At 33.9% G+C, this 20,149-nt stretch overlaps 3 protein-coding genes across 4 annotated transcripts; 1 reads left to right on the top strand and 2 right to left on the bottom strand.

The window, feature by feature from the left end:
* Nucleotides 1-2,106, bottom strand: LOC18033790 (transcription factor bHLH25). Its single transcript, XM_006422614.2, has 5 exons — nucleotides 2,079-2,106; nucleotides 1,455-1,498; nucleotides 688-1,173; nucleotides 257-610; nucleotides 1-75 (listed from the first exon to the last, which is right to left on the bottom strand). The coding sequence occupies exons 1-5, from the start codon at nucleotides 2,104-2,106 to the stop codon at nucleotides 1-3; spliced, it is 987 nt and encodes a 328-aa protein (XP_006422677.2).
* Nucleotides 2,107-5,506: 3,400 nt separating this feature from the next.
* Nucleotides 5,507-7,735, top strand: LOC18035644 (L-galactose dehydrogenase). The gene is made up of 5 exons (XM_006422613.2): nucleotides 5,507-5,774; nucleotides 6,202-6,430; nucleotides 6,566-6,865; nucleotides 6,956-7,084; nucleotides 7,287-7,735. The coding sequence occupies exons 1-5, from the start codon at nucleotides 5,593-5,595 to the stop codon at nucleotides 7,410-7,412; spliced, it is 966 nt and encodes a 321-aa protein (XP_006422676.1). The 5' UTR covers nucleotides 5,507-5,592; the 3' UTR covers nucleotides 7,413-7,735.
* Nucleotides 7,736-7,830: 95 nt separating this feature from the next.
* Nucleotides 7,831-14,786, bottom strand: LOC18033818 (probable protein S-acyltransferase 23). 2 transcript variants are annotated; one of them, XM_006422612.2, is made up of 13 exons: nucleotides 14,458-14,786; nucleotides 13,727-13,867; nucleotides 13,458-13,570; nucleotides 12,664-12,743; nucleotides 12,208-12,371; nucleotides 11,431-11,569; nucleotides 11,234-11,333; nucleotides 10,639-10,696; nucleotides 9,788-9,865; nucleotides 9,578-9,676; nucleotides 8,864-8,942; nucleotides 8,607-8,749; nucleotides 7,831-8,267 (listed from the first exon to the last, which is right to left on the bottom strand). In XM_006422612.2, the coding sequence occupies exons 1-13, from the start codon at nucleotides 14,698-14,700 to the stop codon at nucleotides 8,079-8,081; spliced, it is 1,626 nt and encodes a 541-aa protein (XP_006422675.1). In that variant the 5' UTR covers nucleotides 14,701-14,786; the 3' UTR covers nucleotides 7,831-8,078. The 2 variants fall into 2 exon arrangements, with proteins under 2 accessions (XP_006422675.1, XP_024034549.1); XM_024178781.1 differs by lacking the exons at nucleotides 8,607-8,749; nucleotides 8,864-8,942.
* Between the last annotated feature and the right edge of the window lie 5,363 nt (nucleotides 14,787-20,149).

The following is a 20,149-nucleotide window of genomic DNA, read 5'->3' as shown; positions in this document are numbered from 1 at the left end:
TCACGCGAACAACTGGAAAGCTGAGTGCAGATTCTTTACAAGATCCATCACAGTCATGTTGAACTCCACATCCATCTATTGAAAATGAAAAGAACATTATTAGGCCTGAAGATTGTTAATCGATAAAGTGTTATTAACGCAGATGCATTGATCACAAAACTCTTTGTGAGCATTAAGAAAATTTTCTTTTTCTGTTATTTCTTCGTGGAAAGATAAAAATTTTAACAAAATATGGATGCTTGCAAAAGAATATTACCTGAGCAATAATGGTGACATCAAGAACAGAGCTCCCAAACGTCATGACACTGCTATTGATGACTGTAAGATAAAGCTTCTCAATTTCAGCCACTATTTTCTCAAAGACACCTTTTCTCTTCTCACAGTGAACCCTAATGAGGACACTTTTGTCACAAAACCTTGCTTCGATTTCTGGCAGTGCCTCATTGAATGCACCATTAGGGGATTCACCTTCATCAGAGAGCTGTGTTTTGTTCACAAACACAACTGATTCAATTGTCTTCTTGTTTGCTTGCTCCTCAAGTATCTTAACTTTCTCTTGAAGTTGCTTCAGGTACTTGATTGCATCTCCAAGAACAGAAGCTTTATCCATCTGTCAACAAAAAATAATCAAAATTTGGCTCATAATATAGCTACAGCATAATCTCGGAGGAATATATATATATGTACCTTCTTTAGGCCAGGAACTATAGCAGATAGAGCTATAAACCGCTGACTGAGCTTCTCGCGCCGCTTCCTCTCTGCTATAATGTGATCTTGTGTGTTGGAGAGCCTGTTTCCAGCTCCAGGGCTAATTCTTTTAGCTCCTTGACTGGCTTTGAACACGTAGTTTTGGTTATTTCCAAAGGAAACTTGAGAAGGCAAAATATCAGATGGGTACCCTGCCCCTGTCTCTTGTTTAGGCTTCAAAATGCCCATTTGGTTCATGTTGATACTAGAAACATTATTGGGATTAAACCCAGTTTCTGATGAATTCCAAGTGCTTGTTTTCAGCTGTTTCTGGGGTCTATCGATGCCGGTGTTATTGTTGAAAGATGGGTGGGTGTAAGACTGCTGCAAATTCTCTCCAAATGCAGCTGCTAGAGGTAGTAAGTTGAACTCATCAATAGAATTCATCATGTGCCATTGATTCATGAAGCTGAGATCCTCCATTCCCTGCAAATTTATCATGCAGAAAAAATTTAGCCAAAATTTGCTATTTTAGTCAAATTTCTAGACGTTTAAATGACTGTGAATATCAACATATTTAATCTAATATGATCAAGGCTCTATTTTTTTTGTAAACATTTGCATGAACATATTTGTCAGCATAGTTGCTTATCTTCCCCAGCTGTCAAATACATACATCATTTGACAGATAGAGCCTTCGTCACAGCACCAAGATACCAAACGGAGCCATCGAAATTGTTTCAATGATCAGAAGAAATTAGGCTTACCAGTTCTGGTAACCCTTTGATCGATGAAATCTCCAGTGAAGAAGCTTAAATTCCCTCTGATGGAATGGCCTGCAAAACAAGAAACCACCACCAATGATACCCAAATATTAAGACCTGTTTTGTGTTTATGAAATCGTCAAATTCAAGCAAAAGCAAATGAGCACGAGAATAATTTACACGTAGAAGCTCAAGACTTTATAGCAGTGTGAAAGTACTCCCCCTGCAGTTAATAACCAAAAGGGTTTTCCTGTTCAAGACCTTCTCCACAATAACTGGAGACTGACTCGTCAACTTTATAGTTTTGATGTGAAAATGGCTTTTGAAATTCGGTGCCAATGATGGATGAGTAAACTTGTGAGACAATGCAACAGAATGAGAATATTTTACGGTAAGTGGGTCTGTTTTTGCTGACAAATTAATGCCATAAACAATCCTCCATTTTGTTGTTTTGTGGACTTTCATCACCAACTAAGCGTTGAAATTTCAAATCAAGATTTGTCATTGACCAAATAAAAAACCCAGCGGCTATTAAAGGGGAGGCGTTTTTTGGAACCGAACCGAACCGAGCCCGTATGATATTCACAAATTGAAGCCAATAATTTGCTGATAAGCCAATGCACATACCAGTTGTGATAAATAGTTTTTGGTACATGTGAACTAAAAAGCAAGAATGTGTAAACAGCCCGAAAAATTATTAATTTCGGAAAACAAACAGTGCTGTTCCTATGAAACTTTTCTTTGACTTTTCATGTTCACAGGCTGCCGACGTGCGCTTCAGGCAACTCGGGTTCAAACTTCACCCCTTTTGATCATTCGTTGATCTTTTAACTTCCATCACTATTTTTTTATACCCTTGTGACACGAACGGATGATTCAACCAAACGGTCACTGGGTAAAAAAAAAAAAAACAAGAAAAAATTGAAAGAAAGGAGAAAGCATATAAAGGAGTACTCTAAACTAAAGTATATATATCTACAATACACAGGTGTCTGCTGTAACGCTATTTATTTTCGGCATTCAGGTTTCCATTACTAAACACATAATCAATTTTTGTGTATGCTAAACAGTTCAGCTGTCGTACATTGCTTAGAAAAGGGTGATAAATGAGCTTATATGTAAGCTAGAGTCACTCTATTCTAAATTGAGATCACGAACCAAGATTAGGGAGATCAATAGCGGTAAATTTCAGGTAAGGTTCTGTAAAGCAATGGGTTATTGGGTTGTGCTTTACCAAAAGACATTGTATATTCCAGTTGTGTTGAAACAAAACTTGATTTATCTTTACACTTGGAATGGATTGCTATACAAAAAGATGAGAGTCCGTGTTGAACTGTTGATTAATTCCAGAACTGAATATGCTGGATGCAATTATATTAGCTGTGTCCCCTATATTATGGTAGTCTGTGAAATGGTTGAGAAGCTTCCTGGTTCTTATTCATATAATCACTTACAGGATAATCTTGGGTGTAACACACTAGATTCTCTAAGAATGATGCTGAAATTTGTAAAATAGAATATAGTTGGTGGCTTCAGCACCGATCAGAGTTTGAATTTTTGTTCGTGCTTCTTGGTTCAGGAGACAAATTATTCTTATCGTGAAAAAAGCTGGTGCTAATATTCAAAGTAATCATGTCTATGCATTGAGAGATTCCCTCGGGCTGATAGAGAAACTCTAACAGACGGACTAACACTTAACCCGGCCCCTCAAAATGATGATCTTAAATTGCATTCAGCAAGTAGGCCAAAATAATGGAAATTTCTTGGAATCTATATACTCTCTATAATAATGCCTACTTTGTACTTCATCATAAACAACAACTTGCCTATTAACGTTACTTGGATTAGTTAATTAGGAAAATGAGCTTCCGAGTTGTGGTTATATACATACATACATACATACATACATACATACATACATATATATATAAGTCATGTTTAATTGCAAACGTTCGTAAATTTCAGATGGGAGAATTATCTAATAATCAAATAGTAAATTTTTTTTTATCCATACTAGAAAAGATTTGATTTCCCCTAGACATGAGCATGGATTATTTACTTGCATACTCCAAATATTATAAAATATAAAGACAACGAAAAAAAAATGATGCGGGTTGGATTTGCCAACAGACTTGATGCTGGGGCACAAGAACCTTATTTATGGATTAATATGTTTTTCTTATTCTTTAATTGAATTCTTATTTTATTAAGATGATAATGACTATCTCTAAAAAAAAAATGACTAACTGTAAATATGAAAAGAAAATAATAATTAATTGATTTGTTCTCAACCTTATCTTTTTCTTCTTTATTTTTAATTATTTAAAAATTTATTTTATCTTTACAAAATCTATCATTTTAAATTAAAATTTAAACTAAAAAATAAGGATAAATTCACTAGTCATTATACTATTAAATCCAAAATCATTGAGACAATAATTGCATTTACTTGGTATAATTAACAATGCAAATCTATTATAGTGCGTTTATTTCATGGAATGAGAATGAGTTGTAAATGGGAGTGAATTGGAATGAGAATGATGAATGAGAATGAGATTTCAATATTTACTTAGCAAAAATAAATGGAAATGAGAATGTACTGGAATGACATTGATATGTTTACTTAGCAAAATAAATGGGAATGAGGAATGGAAATAAGAATCAATTTACCAAAATATTCATAGTATTAAATAATGTAATTTTCATTAACTAGATACATGTATAAATATTATTATAAAAATAATATTAATAAAATAATAATAACAAATGTTAATAATGATAATATTAATAAAAATAATAATAACAATAATTAATAATAACTAAAATAATAAAGTTAATAAAATTTAATAATAATAATGACATGTAATAGTAAAATTATTTGTGATTTGAACGAGGGTAATGCGGAAAATATGAAAAAATTAGAGAGTACAAATGTCAATTCAAGGAATGGGAATCCCATTCCCATGAGATTCCCAACCCCATGGGAATGAGATTCTCATTCCTTATTCCCAAATTATATGGGATCCACACATTTTATTCTTATTCTCAAATTATATTGTACCAAGTAAATATGAATTTGGAAAAAAAGTCATTTTCATCCTTATGGTTTAATAAAATAGCTCATTTCATCCTTACTTTTCAAACAATAGCCTAAAATATCCTTCCATTAACTCACCGTTAGTGTAAAATCGTTAATTAGTAATTCATTAAGGGCAAAATATGATTTTTTATTAAAATGATACAAACTATATCAAAATAGTTTTTTTACACAATTAAATAACAGTACAAAGTATGCAAAATTTATTAACTTTTTCTTAAATGAGATCAATCATGATATAGTTTGATATAGCCATTGAATAATTGCCATAAGGAACAAATTGTAATTAAAAACTCAAAAATACCACCAATTTTTATGTGTTTGCATGTGCTGAATATCTTTTTTATCTTCAACTCAATCAAGCCATTTTACATTACAATTAGAGAGTATACTTATACGAATAAGAAAATTATGATATTTTTTGTACTTAAATATATGGTTTATAGGGCTTTCATGCTGCCAAAATAGAAAGAAGTAAAAAAAAATTTCGTGAAATATAAGTTTTTCATCTTTTTCGTTATTTTTTGTTTAGTGAGATTAGATAAAATTATTTTTAATTATATGTCAACTTTTGTTTATTTTTCTAATTTTCTCTTTGATGGAAAATCTTTTTTTACCTTTAATGAATTACTAACAAACGATATTTAACTAACGGTAAATTAACAAAAAAATATTTTAAACTATTATTTAAAAAATAAAAATAAAATGAATTATTACACGAAACTCTAAAAATAAAAAGAGTTTTTTCCCGACGAATTTCATTCACATTCTTTTATTCTTATTCCCTAAACTCTCGAATATAACACCATTATATCTTTTATCCACCGAATAATTGGATATAATACCCACTATCCACTGAAAGGGTCCCACAAGAAATTTCCTTCCAATCACACATGAACAGTAAAAAACTACTTCCATTCGAATATTCTTTTAACTGTTAAAAACTTTTCCCGGGAAAAAAAAGTGAGTAAATAAAGAAATTGTATTCTCACAAAATTTTTCCCACTTCCCAAACGCCTCTCAGAAGCCCTAAACTTAATTCAAATGGCATTCCCACTTCGCAAATTAGAGCTCCGACCATTGGGCAACACGGGCCTCCGCCTCAGTTGCGTCGGCTTCGGCGCCTCGCCGCTCGGCAACGTTTTTGGGGCCGTCTCTGAAAACGACGCCGTTGCCTCCGTCCGCGAAGCATTTCGCCTTGGCATCAACTTCTTTGACACTTCTCCGTACGTGTTGTTTCTGTTATCCCATTTTATTAATTTTTTGATAAATAGTAGCATTGAAATATATATTTTTTTAATTTTTTATTTGTAGTTCGGTCATTATTTGTTGATCCAGGAATAAAAAGATTAATAACAAAAATGACATGGAATTAGCTTAGTTGTTGTTGGATGTGAAAATGGGTAGTCTGTATGTGTTAAAAATGAAATCTTTATGATGTTTTTATGTAATTAAGGGGAAGAAAATGAATTAAAAATTGTATTGCTTCATTTAGATTTTATGAGAAATATATTTGATTGTGAAATGGGGGATATTCATTTGGGATGGAAATGACATTAATCTATTCATTTGGGCAGAAAATTGCATATGAATGTTGTGCTTAATTTTTCGATTTTAATTCTAATTTTCGATTCTTTTTCTCAATTTTTGAAGATATTATGGAGGGACATTGTCTGAGAAGATGCTTGGTAAGGCACTGAAAGCTGCGGGCGTTCCGAGAAATGAGTATATTGTGTCAACAAAATGCGGGCGGTATGTTGACGGTTTTGATTTTAGTGCTGAGAGAGTGACTAGGAGCATTGATGAGAGCTTGGCGAGGTTGCAGCTTGATTACGTCGATATACTGCAGTGCCATGACATTGAATTTGGGTCTCTTGACCAGGTCAGTATTATGAATCCTGATTTATATTTATCTACTTGCGATTTTTATTTACTTTTTATACATTGTTTTCACTCTCGTATTTTAAATGAATGTAATCATGACGTTTAGGCTGCTTTTATTTGTTTCTGATAACAGATTGTGAATGAGACCATTCCTGCCCTTCAGAAGCAGAAGGAAGCAGGGAAAATCCGTTTCATTGGTATTACCGGACTTCCCTTGGAAATTTTTACCTACATGCTTGATCGGGTGCCACCTGGTGCAGTTGATGTAATTCTTTCGTACTGCCATTACAGTATTAATGATTCAACATTGGAGGATTTACTGCCTTACTTGAAGAGCAAGGGTGTAGGCGTCATTAGTGCTTCCCCTCTTGCAATGGGGCTTCTTACAGATAATGGTCCCCCAGAATGGCACCCAGCTTCACCTGAACTCAAGGTATTCTTTCTCCCTCAAATGGATCGCATCTTATTTGAAATCTGTCTGATCAGTCATTTATTTTGTTGAGACTTTGTTTCATTTTGACAGTCTGCATGCAAAGCTGCCGCTGCCCGTTGTAAAGAGAAGGGCAAGAACATTTCAAAGATAGCCATGCAATACAGCTTGTCAAATAAGGATATTTCATCGGTGCTGGTTGGCATGAACTCTGTTAAACAGGTTTGCTTAATTGATTCATTTCTGTACTATCCAACATAAAATTCTTTTTCAGTAATTATCTCTCCTAATCATGTTGAGTCTTATGGATCCATTTCCTCCTGCTCTCAAGCTTTCTCCGTAATGTCTTCAGACTTCAATCAAAACAAAGAATATTGAATTTATTTTTTGGCCTGTTAGTTAAACATTGCTTTTTTATAACCAGGTTCAGGAGAATGTCACTGCTGCATCAGAACTGGCACTTTTTGGAAAGGATCAGGAAGCTCTAACAGAGGTTGAAGCAATTCTCAAACCTGTAAAGAATCAAACATGGCCTAGTGGGATACACTAAAGTTGACATTTTGCTGTTGAACTATCTGCCTCTTGTACTTACTGATCAAGTTTCAAACAGTCTATGATGACCTAGCGGACCTTTATTTGTTTAGTGGGAAGGCAGTTCAGATCTCATCAAACTCTTATATTTATATTTGTTAACAGGAGAGTGCATCTTAATAAGGGTAAATCAACTTCGGGTACTGTAAGCATCTTAGTCTTTGTATTTAGATGAATTTGTTGAAGCTTTTCGTATTTTACACATATTGCCCTCGAATTTGTTAAAACCTAGTGGTTCATTGCAAATAGACTAGCCTTGAAGCTTGAGATGTTTGGATGCAATGAATTGTCTCTTGATCTTCAGAACATCGACTACTTATAAATCAAATTGTACATTGGTATTACAGAATACATTTCCTTGCATGAAAAAAAGAATCAAAATTCGAAGCTTTCATTTCTTTTCTATTGATGTATATTGCATTTTTCAGAAACAGCAATCCGATAAGCACATGATACAATTTCAATGTCGAAAGGTTGGTTTATATATATCATCAACAAGAATGCCTAGGGTCAAAGATGACAGGGATTCCCACCAGTGTGAAGGGTTACCTGAGTATTATCTACAACCAAGAAGAGCAACCAGCCGAGCTTAGTAGTAATAATCAGTGTGTAAAAGTCAATAGTCCTATCTTGCAGCCAGCTGTAATGGTGGCCAAGCAAGCTCATCATCATTTGTGTAACCATGAATGAAGAAATCTGCACAATTCTTTTGACACCCATGGTTATATGGGTTACGAAACCGGCCATCTGGACCACGAAGATAATCATACCGAACAGAATTTGCCAACTCATTAGTTGTGATATTCCGTGCTATCTGCAATATCAAAACGAAAAGTACATTAATCATAAGCTCAAGCAAATCAATTGTGGACATCAACTATCTTCTATCACAATAGGTGCAACAAATTTGACAAGCGCAAGAGTGATTTCAAATGTACATTAGGAAATTCGAATGATATTGTATGGTATGTGATCATCAACTAACATATGAGTGATAACACAAAGGTATTGGTTGAATAGGACTGGAAACAAGAACATTAACAAAAGAAGAAGGAACTAATAACCTCATGCGGATCTACCCACCTTAACAGCATATACCCTCGAAAACTATTACCACAAAATATCAAAGGTCTAGTAGTCTCCAGTCAATTACCTGGTAAGCCTGTATTGAGGTCAAAGTTGTTCCGGCAATCAAAATAATAGTGTCTAAAACTAGAAACAAAACAAGACCAGGATGCACCAGCACATAGTGAATCCATGTTCCACCGGCAGGCAAGTGCGGTGCTGTCCAAGTTCCTGGCATAAATGAAATATTGCCCTTATCTTGTAAAACATAGAATATTAGGTACAAAGCACCTATACGTGTACTTGGAAAATTTAAATAGTGGGAACATGGATAAATCTACATACTATGAATAGCAATGCCGCTAGCAAGGTACGAAGTCAAAGTTCCCAAGCATAGAAAAATAAAGAAATCTCGTTTGTTCCTCTGCAAGAAGCATCATGAAAAATACGTTTAAAGATAAAACATATGCAGGTGAGGCAACAAGAAATGAAAAATGTTAAAGCTTGAAGCAAAGTCATGCATAACATCTTCAGGTCAATTATCCAAGTGGAGATTACATCAAATAAAATGTAGAAAAGTACTAAGCATTCTTGTAACAACTGGTAAAGAAACAAATATAGAGTATGGATGTGATACAAAACCAAAGAATGTCAGAGATCTCGAAATCAGGTATAATATTGAAGACTCTATGTTAGGAAATATCGCATTTTAACATCATTCTTGCAAGATCAAAGGCTATAATGGGTAAAACACTAACATAATATAACTTGGATAACATCATTCTTGGCATCACAACTGCTTTACAGAAATTGGTTTCAAAGTGCTGTACATTGCATTAAGAGGTGTGTTTCAAGTTCTATTTAAGCATAGATTCAGAATTAATAAATTTGGTCAACTTGGATGGAATGAAGAAATGTGAAGACAGACCCCAAAAGTGAGCTGTTTTGTTGTGTGCTTGAACTTTTGGTCAGTAATAACCGATTGATCAAGCTTTTCAGTCATTTCAGGAATGCCATAATCTCAATTCCATCCTAGCATAGTTCAAGCCAACCGCTTACCTTCCCAACACAATTAGATATCCATGGGCAGTGATGATCAAACTGTTCCACACAGCATTTACATGCAGGGCAGTGCTTAGAGCGAACAGGTCTAATTATCTGAAAATTAAAACAATAATAATAATAATAATCTGAGAATAAAACAAAATAAACATGCACCACAAATATATTTGTTATCTTCTTTACAAAGAGAAATGTCATCAAGCAAACCTTGCAAGTAGGGCAGAGTTGAGACCAATTTCCTGTCCATATGGGGGAGTTGTTTAGATCAATAGTCAACAAGGGATCCTGCAAATGACAATACATCATTAACGAATTAAGCAACTCTAATGGCCACCAAATGTCAATGTCCCAGTCCAAAACGGAATAAGCAGCCCTTCCACCCCAAACAATCAGCCGCACTATACAAGCAATATGTGGAAAACTACTTTATGGTAATGGATAAAACAGGCTCTTAGTGGATAGCAATAACAGATTCACATTTTGAAATTTGACTTTAATAACCCTCAGATTATTGGATCGAAGTGCTAATAAATAACTTTTGTACGATTGAATTTCAGTCCCTCACCCAGTAGTGTAGAAAGCACTCAACCATTATATGGTTTTGAAGCTCTCTTTTTCAATAAGAGATATGTTCAATTAATAATCACAACAGATCAATTGCAGTCCACTATGAAGAAACTATATGAAATCAAATACAAATCTCAGTAAAAGATTCCACAAAACACCATGATCATCAAACAACCACTTTCCCTTCTTGAATGAAAAACATTCAGGTCTCCATTCACCAAATATCTGAAGCCAGACGCAATTCCAAGAGTTAGCCTTGTCCCATAAAAGTTCACAATCTTCAACTTATCTTCAAAAATACGGCTATTGCTCTCCAACAAAAAGCCAAAAAATTTTTGACACACCAAATTTCCATAAAACCACCATCTCTCTTCCCCCAAATATGGAATTAAGACTCCTAAATTAAAATAACAAGTGCTGAACTTCTGCTGCTAATATTAGAGGTTGAACAGTATATGACATAATCCAATTCGACGAGAAAAATTTCATACCTCTGAATCTGTATGATTATCAATATCTTGTGATCTTTTAATATAACCCGGATCTTTACTGCAGGCAATTAAAAGATTTCATCATAAACTTAACTTGAACATTAAGAAATAAGAAATAATTGAGAAGCAAACTATTACCATTTATCAAAATAAACAGGGAGGGATAATATATCAAATGACATCAAGTTCAAGATAAGCAAATGCCAATATAACAGTAGTAGAAAAGAAACAACTATTTCAGTATCATTGATCAAAAGGGCACAAATATCAACTCACATTGCCTCTTTCAAACTTTAGGTTGCTTATACATAGTCAGGAAAACACAGGAAAATAGTCAAAACCTGCTGATTACGTTGACTGCAAGTCACTTTCAGTCAAAGAGATTAATGATCCCCAAACCACCAAAGAAACACAAGTTGGAATAGAAGTGCTTGATAATTCCAATTGTTTCAATTGTATAATCAGATGACAGTATCATCCCAGACAAAGGCACACGTAATATTTCCTCATTTCTTTCACATACTATATAAGTCAATACCAAAAACAAAGAATATTTCTTTATAACCTTAACATTAACAACAGTGCAAGAAATTACCTCGAACACCTATAGAACATTATAAGTGAACCAACAGCTAAAGAAACAACAGTCCATGACCAAAGTCCAAGAACAGCAGTTACTTTGGTCAACCTGGGAGCTAGAATGACAGATAAGGACACAATCAGGATTAAAATCTCAAATTTCCAATAAACCAATTAAAAACATGAAATATTCAAACACTATAGATTTCCTACCAGCCACAACTGAGTTGATGAAGAGGATGATGCAAAGGATAATGATAGAAAACAAAATCGGCGCATAACCAATATCACTTGTCTTCCGACCACAAATTTTGTCACCCCAGTGGTTTCGATGCATGTGCTGTGCATTAGACTGAAACGAAACCCGACAAAATATGTATAGTGTTACTGGTTGCCAAGCTCCAATGATGACGAAGATATAGATGATATGAAAAGAAAATAACCTAACGTTTTTCCAATACCCAATTTGGGAGTAAGGAACAAACATACTCAGCAATTGATCAACAAAACATATGAAGTGCCAGAAAATCAAATCTGAAAGTCCAATAAACCATGTTTCTAGGTGTACCCCTAATTTGTATTTGTATGACATAACGTAGATTCCATAATCAATTTTCAAAATTCAAATTAGAGGAAATTCTTCCAATTTCTGCATGATTATTTCTCTTAAGAAGTATCTAACCACTCCAAATCTAACTTTGGAAGTCATCGACAAGAAAAACGAAGGACTCCATAAAAATTGACGATAATAGTGATTTCATCTCACTTCAAAAGACAAAGAACTGAATGAAATCACAAGTTCCCTAGACACAAAAGAAAACTAGCCTCACTTCTAAACATATTCAAGAAATAAATATCTCCTCAAAGATAAATTAGTACTAGCGATTTCCATAAGCTTAAAATCCTACAGATTCAACAAATAAGACTTAATTTCAAATACTCAAACAAAAGTAAACTACCTAAGGCAAACATCAACACAGAATCACGTACAAGGTAAAGGGCGACTTGCCGATGACCTTTATCATATGCGAGCTGAGTTGGAGTAAGCCCAGCTTTATCTTTCGCCGTCAATTCTTGTTTTGTTCCAGCATGTACTAAGACAGTGCATGCTTCCACATTTCCTCTTAATGCAGCCCAGTGCAAAGGGGTACACCCTGAAAGCATTTAGAAACTTCAGTTTCACTACCAAAACGATTATCACAGCCAATAAGCTTGGTACAGTTGTGAAAAGATGAATAGAAAATAAAGGAGCTAGCTCTTTGGACGTGCATCAATGTTATTCTTTTGTAGTAATAAGATTGTCTTCATGAGTCTAATTTGTTTTGTCAGATAAAACTATTGCCACACCCAGCTGCAGTCATGGATTTTTTTCATCAAATTTAAAGATTTATAAGTTGGGAAAGCACGCCAAATAAAAGAGCCAGAGGATACTCAAAGCCCACATACCATCTTTATCTTGTCTCCCTTGGCTTGCATCTCTGAAAAGTAGTAGTCTAATTGTATCTGCAAATCCCTTGTATGCAGCCCTGGTTTATAGCACCATGAGGAGAACAATGTTTAACAGGCATTTACTATTTTCTGATCAAAGATGCCTACGGCAAGCAAAATAGTTTAAGCACTAAAACTCAACATGAACATCTTCGGCTAGTACTGACATGTTAAACATTTATTAACCTCAAGCATCCAAAGATGCCCTAGAATCAAACGGTTTGAAACAGAAACTGAAATCAGGTATTACTGTACTTGTCAAAGGTGTAAGAGAGTAGAGAAAAGGATAAGAATTTCAAGCACAAGCAAAATGGAGAAAGAACAAAAATGAAGATTCCAGCGAAAGGAAAAATTGACTTGAAACAATTACAACCATGAACAGCTGGTTCACTTTAGCAGTCACTTGCCAAGATTTAAAAGTTAAACACATCAAACATTCAAAAACATATTCAACATGCAAAACTTCATAGAACGTCAAGCACAAAAGCAGCCGTATACTAGATACTTCAAACAAATTTAACGGCATCATTAATTAATTTTCTTATATAACAAGTGTACTATTCTACATAGGCAATTATACATGTTAGGCACTTGAGCAATGTTCATTACATTTTAATGACAATCAGAAATTTTCCTGTCAACTTGAACTTCTAAGAAATCATCCTAAAGTAAAGGATCTTCTAATTTTCCGGTTAATTGTAACAGAACTTGAAAATAAAAAAAACCTGTGAAGTCAGTGATTATCAACATACCAGTGAAGAGGGCTCCTCCCTTCATTATCCGATGCATCATAATCTGCATGATACTTTGCAACAATGTGATTTAAGAAAGCTGTCTGCCCATATTGAGCGGCAACATGAACTGCCTGCATTAAAATCATATAAGTACATCTTACCGGAAATATACTCTATATCAATTTTTTTTTCTAAATAGTATCATTACTACACACATATTGTCTGATTCTCAACTTGAATTCAGTACAAGAAAAAATAAATTACCCACAAAAGCTTGAGAAATTTACCCGATACCCATGTACATCAGCTGCCTCGACTCGAGCTCCATTCTGTACAAGCACATCCGCCACAGCAATCGAACCCCTAACAGCTGCCCAGTGCAAAGCCGTCTGCCCATTGTTATCAGTTGCATTGACATCACCCCCATGCTTCAACAGCAGTCAGAATAGAATTTATAAATATTCCATATAAAACAAGAAAACCAATTCAAGAAAATATAAAAACCCGTATTAACATAAACTTTTCTATTCAAGCCCAAAAGAAAAAAAAAAAACACAAAAATGCTAAAGATACCTCATCAATCAACCACAAGCAAAATTAGTCAAAAGCATATAGAAAGTGTTTTATTTAATCTATTTCCTATTTTGACCTTTTCTTTTCAATTCTTACCACATTTAAAGCTGCAAATCAACAGTGCCTCATTTATAAAAACAACTTTCAAGTCATTGGATAAGTGAATTTTCAACAACTAAGATTTTATCCAACACGTGTAACAAATACACCTTAGAAATAACACATATTAAATGCAATCTCAACCATTCATAATGCATTAGTCCAGTAGCCACAAGTTGTACCATAACTTGTATCACAGTTTCTATTAGAGTTCCTATGTGATCTGTTGATAAAAGGTGTTCATATTACTCAAATATAAAAAGAAAATAGCAGCATTTGAAATATAACTAAAATGCCACACGCAGAGTAGCTGCACAATTAAAGCAATTGAGAAAAATTGCATTACATCAATAATATACTGCGCGATATCGGCGAAGTTGTTAAGCGCAGCCCATTGGAGAGCGAAATAGCCGTTTCCATCGGGTCTAGAGACGGAAGCGCCGTCTTCCTCTACAAATTTTCTTAGTTTCTCGAAGTCTCCGTAAGCAGAGGCGGAGAACACATCCGTTACGGCAGCTTGGTTGTCGTTTTGGTTCTCATTCGGTTTCGCTTCTGCTGATGAAACCACCTCGATCTCTGACGAAGCCATCGAAAATGATCGTGGAATCGAGAATAATTATTTCTCTGTTTTCGAGGTTTAGGGTTTACAGCCAATCGTAAAAGAAAAAAAAAATTGTGCTGATAGCCTGATACATTTTATTTTCCATTTTTTTAAGAAATATAATGCAAACATTTTCAATTAGGTCCTCAAATTTTGTAGTTATTTTATATAATTACAAACCGTTGAACGAAATAGGCCAAACAGTCCCTAAGAATAGTTAGTGATATGTAATATCATTTTTTTTGGAGAAAATCTGCTTCATTATCTGGCACATGGAGTCAAACATGGAGATTAAAGAGTCGTTAATTTTTACATCTTTACTTCTTTAGTTTGAAGAAATGAAAAAAAAGGAGAGGAGAGGAGGAAAAAAAAAGAAAAAAAGAAAAAAAGAAAATGATTCATGTCAAATTAAATAATAAAATTGAGATTGTCTCTTTCCTTTTCTTATTTTCTCTTTCCCTCTCAGCTTTCTATTCTTTTTCTCTCCTCGTATTTATTTCTACTTAATTAACCTATTTTTTTATTAATTAATTAAAATTTTGGAACTTGCTAAACTTGCATCCTTTTAAGTTTTTAGATAGCTAGCTAGAGGTAAATTTATAGGCAGGCACATATTAAAAATTGTTCAAGGTGTTTGCATCTTTGAAACTTTCCTCGAGTCAGTAAACACACTTGACAATTTACTTACACTTCTATAATAGAAGTTCTATTAGACACTGTTATCAATTGAAGAAATAGTGTTCAGACATGGGAAACCTAATCAATTTGTTTCGTCTCCAAAATTTACAAGTTAATTCTTATAGTACCATTCTTTACAATTGATAGAAATTGGGATGAGACGTGCTTTAATCTAAAGGAATAATGCCAATTGCATGCTTGTGCGAAATCTAATCAACTAACGTCTTCTTTTTACTTTACTTTCCTGTCTTTTGATTGATTCTCACCCCAAACGTTCATAAGTCTTAGCCTACAACATTCGACAAAGTCTTAAACATAGCTTTTAATTAAGCTTCGAATAAAAAATCCCAAGTTTGCTTTGCTTAATAATGCATAAATTTTGTCCTTATTCTGATTCTGCTGGCTTGGTGAGTTTCTGCAATATTCTTCTTCAATAGTATAGTCATTGTCCTTTTACCTTAGCCTTCACAAAACAATCAAAACAGGTTGTTCTTAATTTCCATCACTTCGTTTTCAGTAACCCCTTTTGTTCACTTCCCAAAAAAGGGGAAAAAAAACTGTCAACTGTTGGAGAGGCCATTCTATGTGTCTCCATTGAGACGTTGTTCAAGAATGTTGGCTGCGAATGTTCTTCAGCTATTTGCACGCCAAGAGCACATCCAAGCTGATATAAAGAAGTGAGAGAGAATGTTGAAGAAGATCAAAGCAGTGTTTGATGATGCAGATGAGAGGCAAACAGTGGTGCCCTCAGTAAAACTCTGGCTGGGGTAACTTCAAAACGCGGCCTATGATGTGGAAGACAAATTAGATGAGTTTGCAGCTGAGGCTTTTCGGAGGAACACGTCGAATCAACCTTATCAACAACATCCCAGTACAAGTAACAAGTCGTGTAATAAGCTCATCCCAGCTTACTGCACCAAATTCAATCCCGAGTCTATTAAATTTGATTGCATTTGAAATCAAGGAGATCACTTTCAGGTTGCAAGATATTGCACCACAGAAAGACCAATTGGACTTGAAAGTTCAGGAGGGAGGTTGAAAAGAGTAAGCAAATGACAAGAGACGGCGTCATGAAAGCTGAAGTATATGGCAGAGAAGAAGAGAAGAGGGCACGGTTGAATTGGTATTGAAAGATGATTCTGAGACAATTGATGGTGGATTCTTTGTTATTCCTATTATAGGGATGGGCGGATCAGGGAACACAACTCCGGCTTTGCCCGTCTACAATGACAAAACGGTGTAATCCCATTTTGAATTGAAAGCTTGGGCTTGTGTTTTGGGGTCACCAAAGCAATTCAATTCTCAATACCATTTCTCCGGAGACTGCCTCAGCCTCTGATGATAATCTAAATTCGCTTCAGGTCAAACTGAACAGTGGATTATCTGGAAAGAAATTTCAACTTTGCTTTGGATGACACGTGGAAGGAGAAATACGTAGATTGGACTAATATGAGAGATCTATTTGCCGCGGTTGCATCAAGAAGTAAGGTTATTGTCACAACCCGTAATCAAGGTGTCGCATCCATAATGGGTACTATGCCGGCTTATGAATTGAAAAAGTTGGTTAACGATAACTGTCTGCTTATATTTAGTCAACATCCCTCGGGGACCAGGGAGATTGTCCATTGGAGGAAATGCCTCTTGGAATCGGTAATTTAACTAGTTTCTAAACGCTATCTTATTTTGCCGTTGGCCAAAACACTGAGTCTGGGTTACAAGCGTTAAAGTCCATAGCACAAGGGTTGAAAAACAACAAGTCTATTGTAATTATTGAGATTTTGGATTGTCCGAATGTTAAAGTTTTACCAGATGACTTGCATATTGCCGACCATCTTCATCAATCTAAATGTCCAAATCTTGTTTACTTAGCAGGCCTGCCTCGTCAAAAACTGACTAAACCCTTGATAGTGAGGTGTAATAAATTGAAAGCGCGACCCAACTGGATGCACAATCTTCGCCTCTCTTCAAAAATTGACGATACATACGAGGTCGTCCAAACGTAGAATATGTCCTATAGCCTCGGGCACGAGGGACTGCTCAGGCTCTAACTTCAGCTTTCGCACCAACCTCGTTGACTTAGTATTGATTATGAGAAGATTTATAAGCCATTGTTGGACTGGGGATCCCATAGATTCACTGCTATTAGACAACTCATCATTGCTGGAGGGAGGCTTTTCGGGACGTGGTGTCATTTCCGCTGGACGATACATGAGGAATGGGGCTTCCAGCCATTTATAAAGGATCTGTAGATTATGAGATGATTTTTTAACATCTGGCAGCAATCAGCGATTGGAAAGCCTGCCAACAAGTTTGGTGGTCTCAAGAGGAAAGAAGGCTACATAAAATATAATGATTAATTTTATAATTGTGTTGAAATTTTGTTATGCTCTGGCATGACAAACATGATTATACTTCGAAGGTGTTTCGCCGAGACAAACGGTCGATAATATGTGTTCGTATTAAAAGAATTATTAAAAAGAAAAAAAAAACTACTTCCTTAGAAATATGTATAAACAAACTGCATAGATTCATAAGCTCATGAATAAATATACACCCTAGTAATTATACATACAGTAAATGCAAAATGATCCAAGATTCATCACATAAATTTTCTCCCTCAACCATCTCTAGATCATATCCAAAGCACAAGTAATTATCACAATTTTTAATTAATATCTCAAAATCACCTCCTCAAGTTTTAGTTTTAAATCAACCGGCCACTTTTCTGTTAATTTTATTAACCACCACAAAAGAATATATCAAAAAACTATTTTACCCTTGAAACCTCCTAAATATATTTTTCTCTTCTTAAATCAATTTAGGGTTAAAATAATCTTTTATCTTAAATTCTTTAATATTGGCTAATAGAAAAGTGGTGGTTAATATAAAACTAGAACTTGAAGCAATAAGGGATAGCTACCCTTCATTATAATTTGCTTTGCGTCAGCAATGCATTTATCGAGCGATTTCGGTAATATAAGGTGTGTTTAAGATTGAGGTTAGGTAGCTGTATTTTAAAAGTTACAACATTAAAATATTTGGTAAATATTAACTGTTGTAGTTCAAAAAATATGTTGATATGATTTTTCACTTGTATAATAAAAAATATATTATATTCTTAATAATCTTGTCATAATTATTATTTAAAATTTATATTTACTACAAATTGTTAACTTTTATTTCATAATTATATTTTTTTTCCATAGCAACTATAGTTTAAAAAATACAACACCTCAATTCCAAGATCATACTCCTTGAATCGAAATCTCTGTTGTTAATAAAAACTTCTATTAGTTTGTAAACGGCAATTTTATACTGAAAATTAATTCTATACTTTTTTTTTTTAAAGCTAAGCCAACTTTTATTGACGACGAAGTAACTACACGTCAAAATAAGTCTACAGCAACATAACTTTACACATAAGCCAACAACGCATAAAATTAATTTTTTGTTCGTTAATCCATCACCAAAATACAAAGAGATTTACCAAATAAGACTAGATTCATCCCCGTTTCTATTAATTTAGACCCATATGTTAATATGATTCACGTAATGAATCTCAACATAAACAACAGTCAAGATTCATGAATTTCAAAATCAATCAACTTACAGTGAATCATGGAGATTTGGCCCTTTGGCCCTCCCCCCCACCCCAACAACCCCGGGGTTTTCATCATCCCAATAGATTAATAACATACGGCTCCCTAATGTTCTACACTTTCTTTGGAGATATCAATTTTCAAATTAATTGAAATAGGTCGTCCTTCATTTTTCATTTTTTCCTAGATATTTACAATTAATAGTTCACTGGAAAATAAAAAAATATTTTAATTGTGACATGAACTATAATGTAAGAGGGGCGTAGGAATTTTTGCAATGATAGGATAAGACTTGAGTCTATCCCCTTAACATCAAGATGACAAGCTTTAATTATATAACATATAGTTGAATAGTCATTATTTAGATTCCTTAAAATAAGATGATTTATTTCCTATTTGTATGTAAAAAGACTTTAACTATCCCTCTATTATTCAGCTATAAGTTGTTACATTATTATGGTCAAACTTTAAAATTATTAGGGCAATTTAGTCAATTAAATAAAAATAAGAATTAAGGAAAGAATGAAGATATTTGATCTCACCAATTTCTTCTCTACACCCTTCTTTAATTAAGAAATTTATTATCTAAGTAATTTTTAATAAAATTACTTAATTAATTCTTTTTCCTTTTTCTCATCTCCATTTCACAAATTCTCATAAATTCATTCAAATATAATTTTTTAGTTGTAAATAATTGATATCACAAACTAAGTGAAATAAAACACACTATTTAAAGTTGAATATCAACAAATATATATCAACCATGTAAAGTTCATAAATATTAAGAAATTAATTTTTACTAAATACAAAAGTTAATGAATATCAAGAAAAAAATTCTTATATATAGAATTGAGTGTTTAGTTTACAAAATGTAAGAGTAGAGAAAATATGTTAATTTTGAGACAAAGAGATTAGTGAAGAATAATTTTGAGATCTTTAAATTAAAATTTTTTTATAATAAATTTAATTTTTGAAAAAGTATAAAGAGAAAATTAGCGAGTTTTAAATAGTTCAATCTTAAGGAAATTACTTAATACCTATGGATAAACTATATTCTAATTTGAGAAATCCTAAAACTCAGGGTGCTGCATGTTATTATTGAAAAAGACAAAAACAGACCAACCTGTTACTCTACTAGTACTTGTGCTCCTGTAGTCCTG

This window comes from Citrus clementina, unplaced genomic scaffold, assembly GCF_000493195.1.
Source record: "Citrus clementina cultivar Clemenules unplaced genomic scaffold, Citrus_clementina_v1.0 scaffold_8, whole genome shotgun sequence".
NCBI classification, from domain to species: Eukaryota; Viridiplantae; Streptophyta; class Magnoliopsida; order Sapindales; family Rutaceae; genus Citrus; species Citrus x clementina.
This window is presented reverse-complemented; position numbering and strand designations above follow the sequence as displayed.

Coding starts and splice junctions, on each gene's coding strand:
- LOC18033790 (XM_006422614.2), bottom strand. CDS start 2,106: ATGTACCAAAAACTATTTATCACAACTG. Junction 1,174..1,454: donor TCAAAGGGTTACCAGAACTG/GTAAGCCTAATT, acceptor ATAAATTTGCAG/GGAATGGAGGATCTCAGCTT. Junction 611..687: donor TAGTTCCTGGCCTAAAGAAG/GTACATATATAT, acceptor TTTTGTTGACAG/ATGGATAAAGCTTCTGTTCT.
- LOC18035644 (XM_006422613.2), top strand. CDS start 5,593: ATGGCATTCCCACTTCGCAAATTAGAGCTCCGACCATTGGGCAACACG. Junction 5,775..6,201: donor AACTTCTTTGACACTTCTCC/GTACGTGTTGTT, acceptor CAATTTTTGAAG/ATATTATGGAGGGACATTGT. Junction 6,866..6,955: donor CAGCTTCACCTGAACTCAAG/GTATTCTTTCTC, acceptor TCATTTTGACAG/TCTGCATGCAAAGCTGCCGC.
- LOC18033818 (XM_006422612.2), bottom strand. CDS start 14,700: ATGGCTTCGTCAGAGATCGAGGTGGTTTCATCAGCAGAAGCGAAACCG. Junction 13,868..14,457: donor TCGCGCAGTATATTATTGAT/GTAATGCAATTT, acceptor CTGCTGTTGAAG/CATGGGGGTGATGTCAATGC. Junction 13,571..13,726: donor CTGATGTACATGGGTATCGG/GTAAATTTCTCA, acceptor ATTTTAATGCAG/GCAGTTCATGTTGCCGCTCA.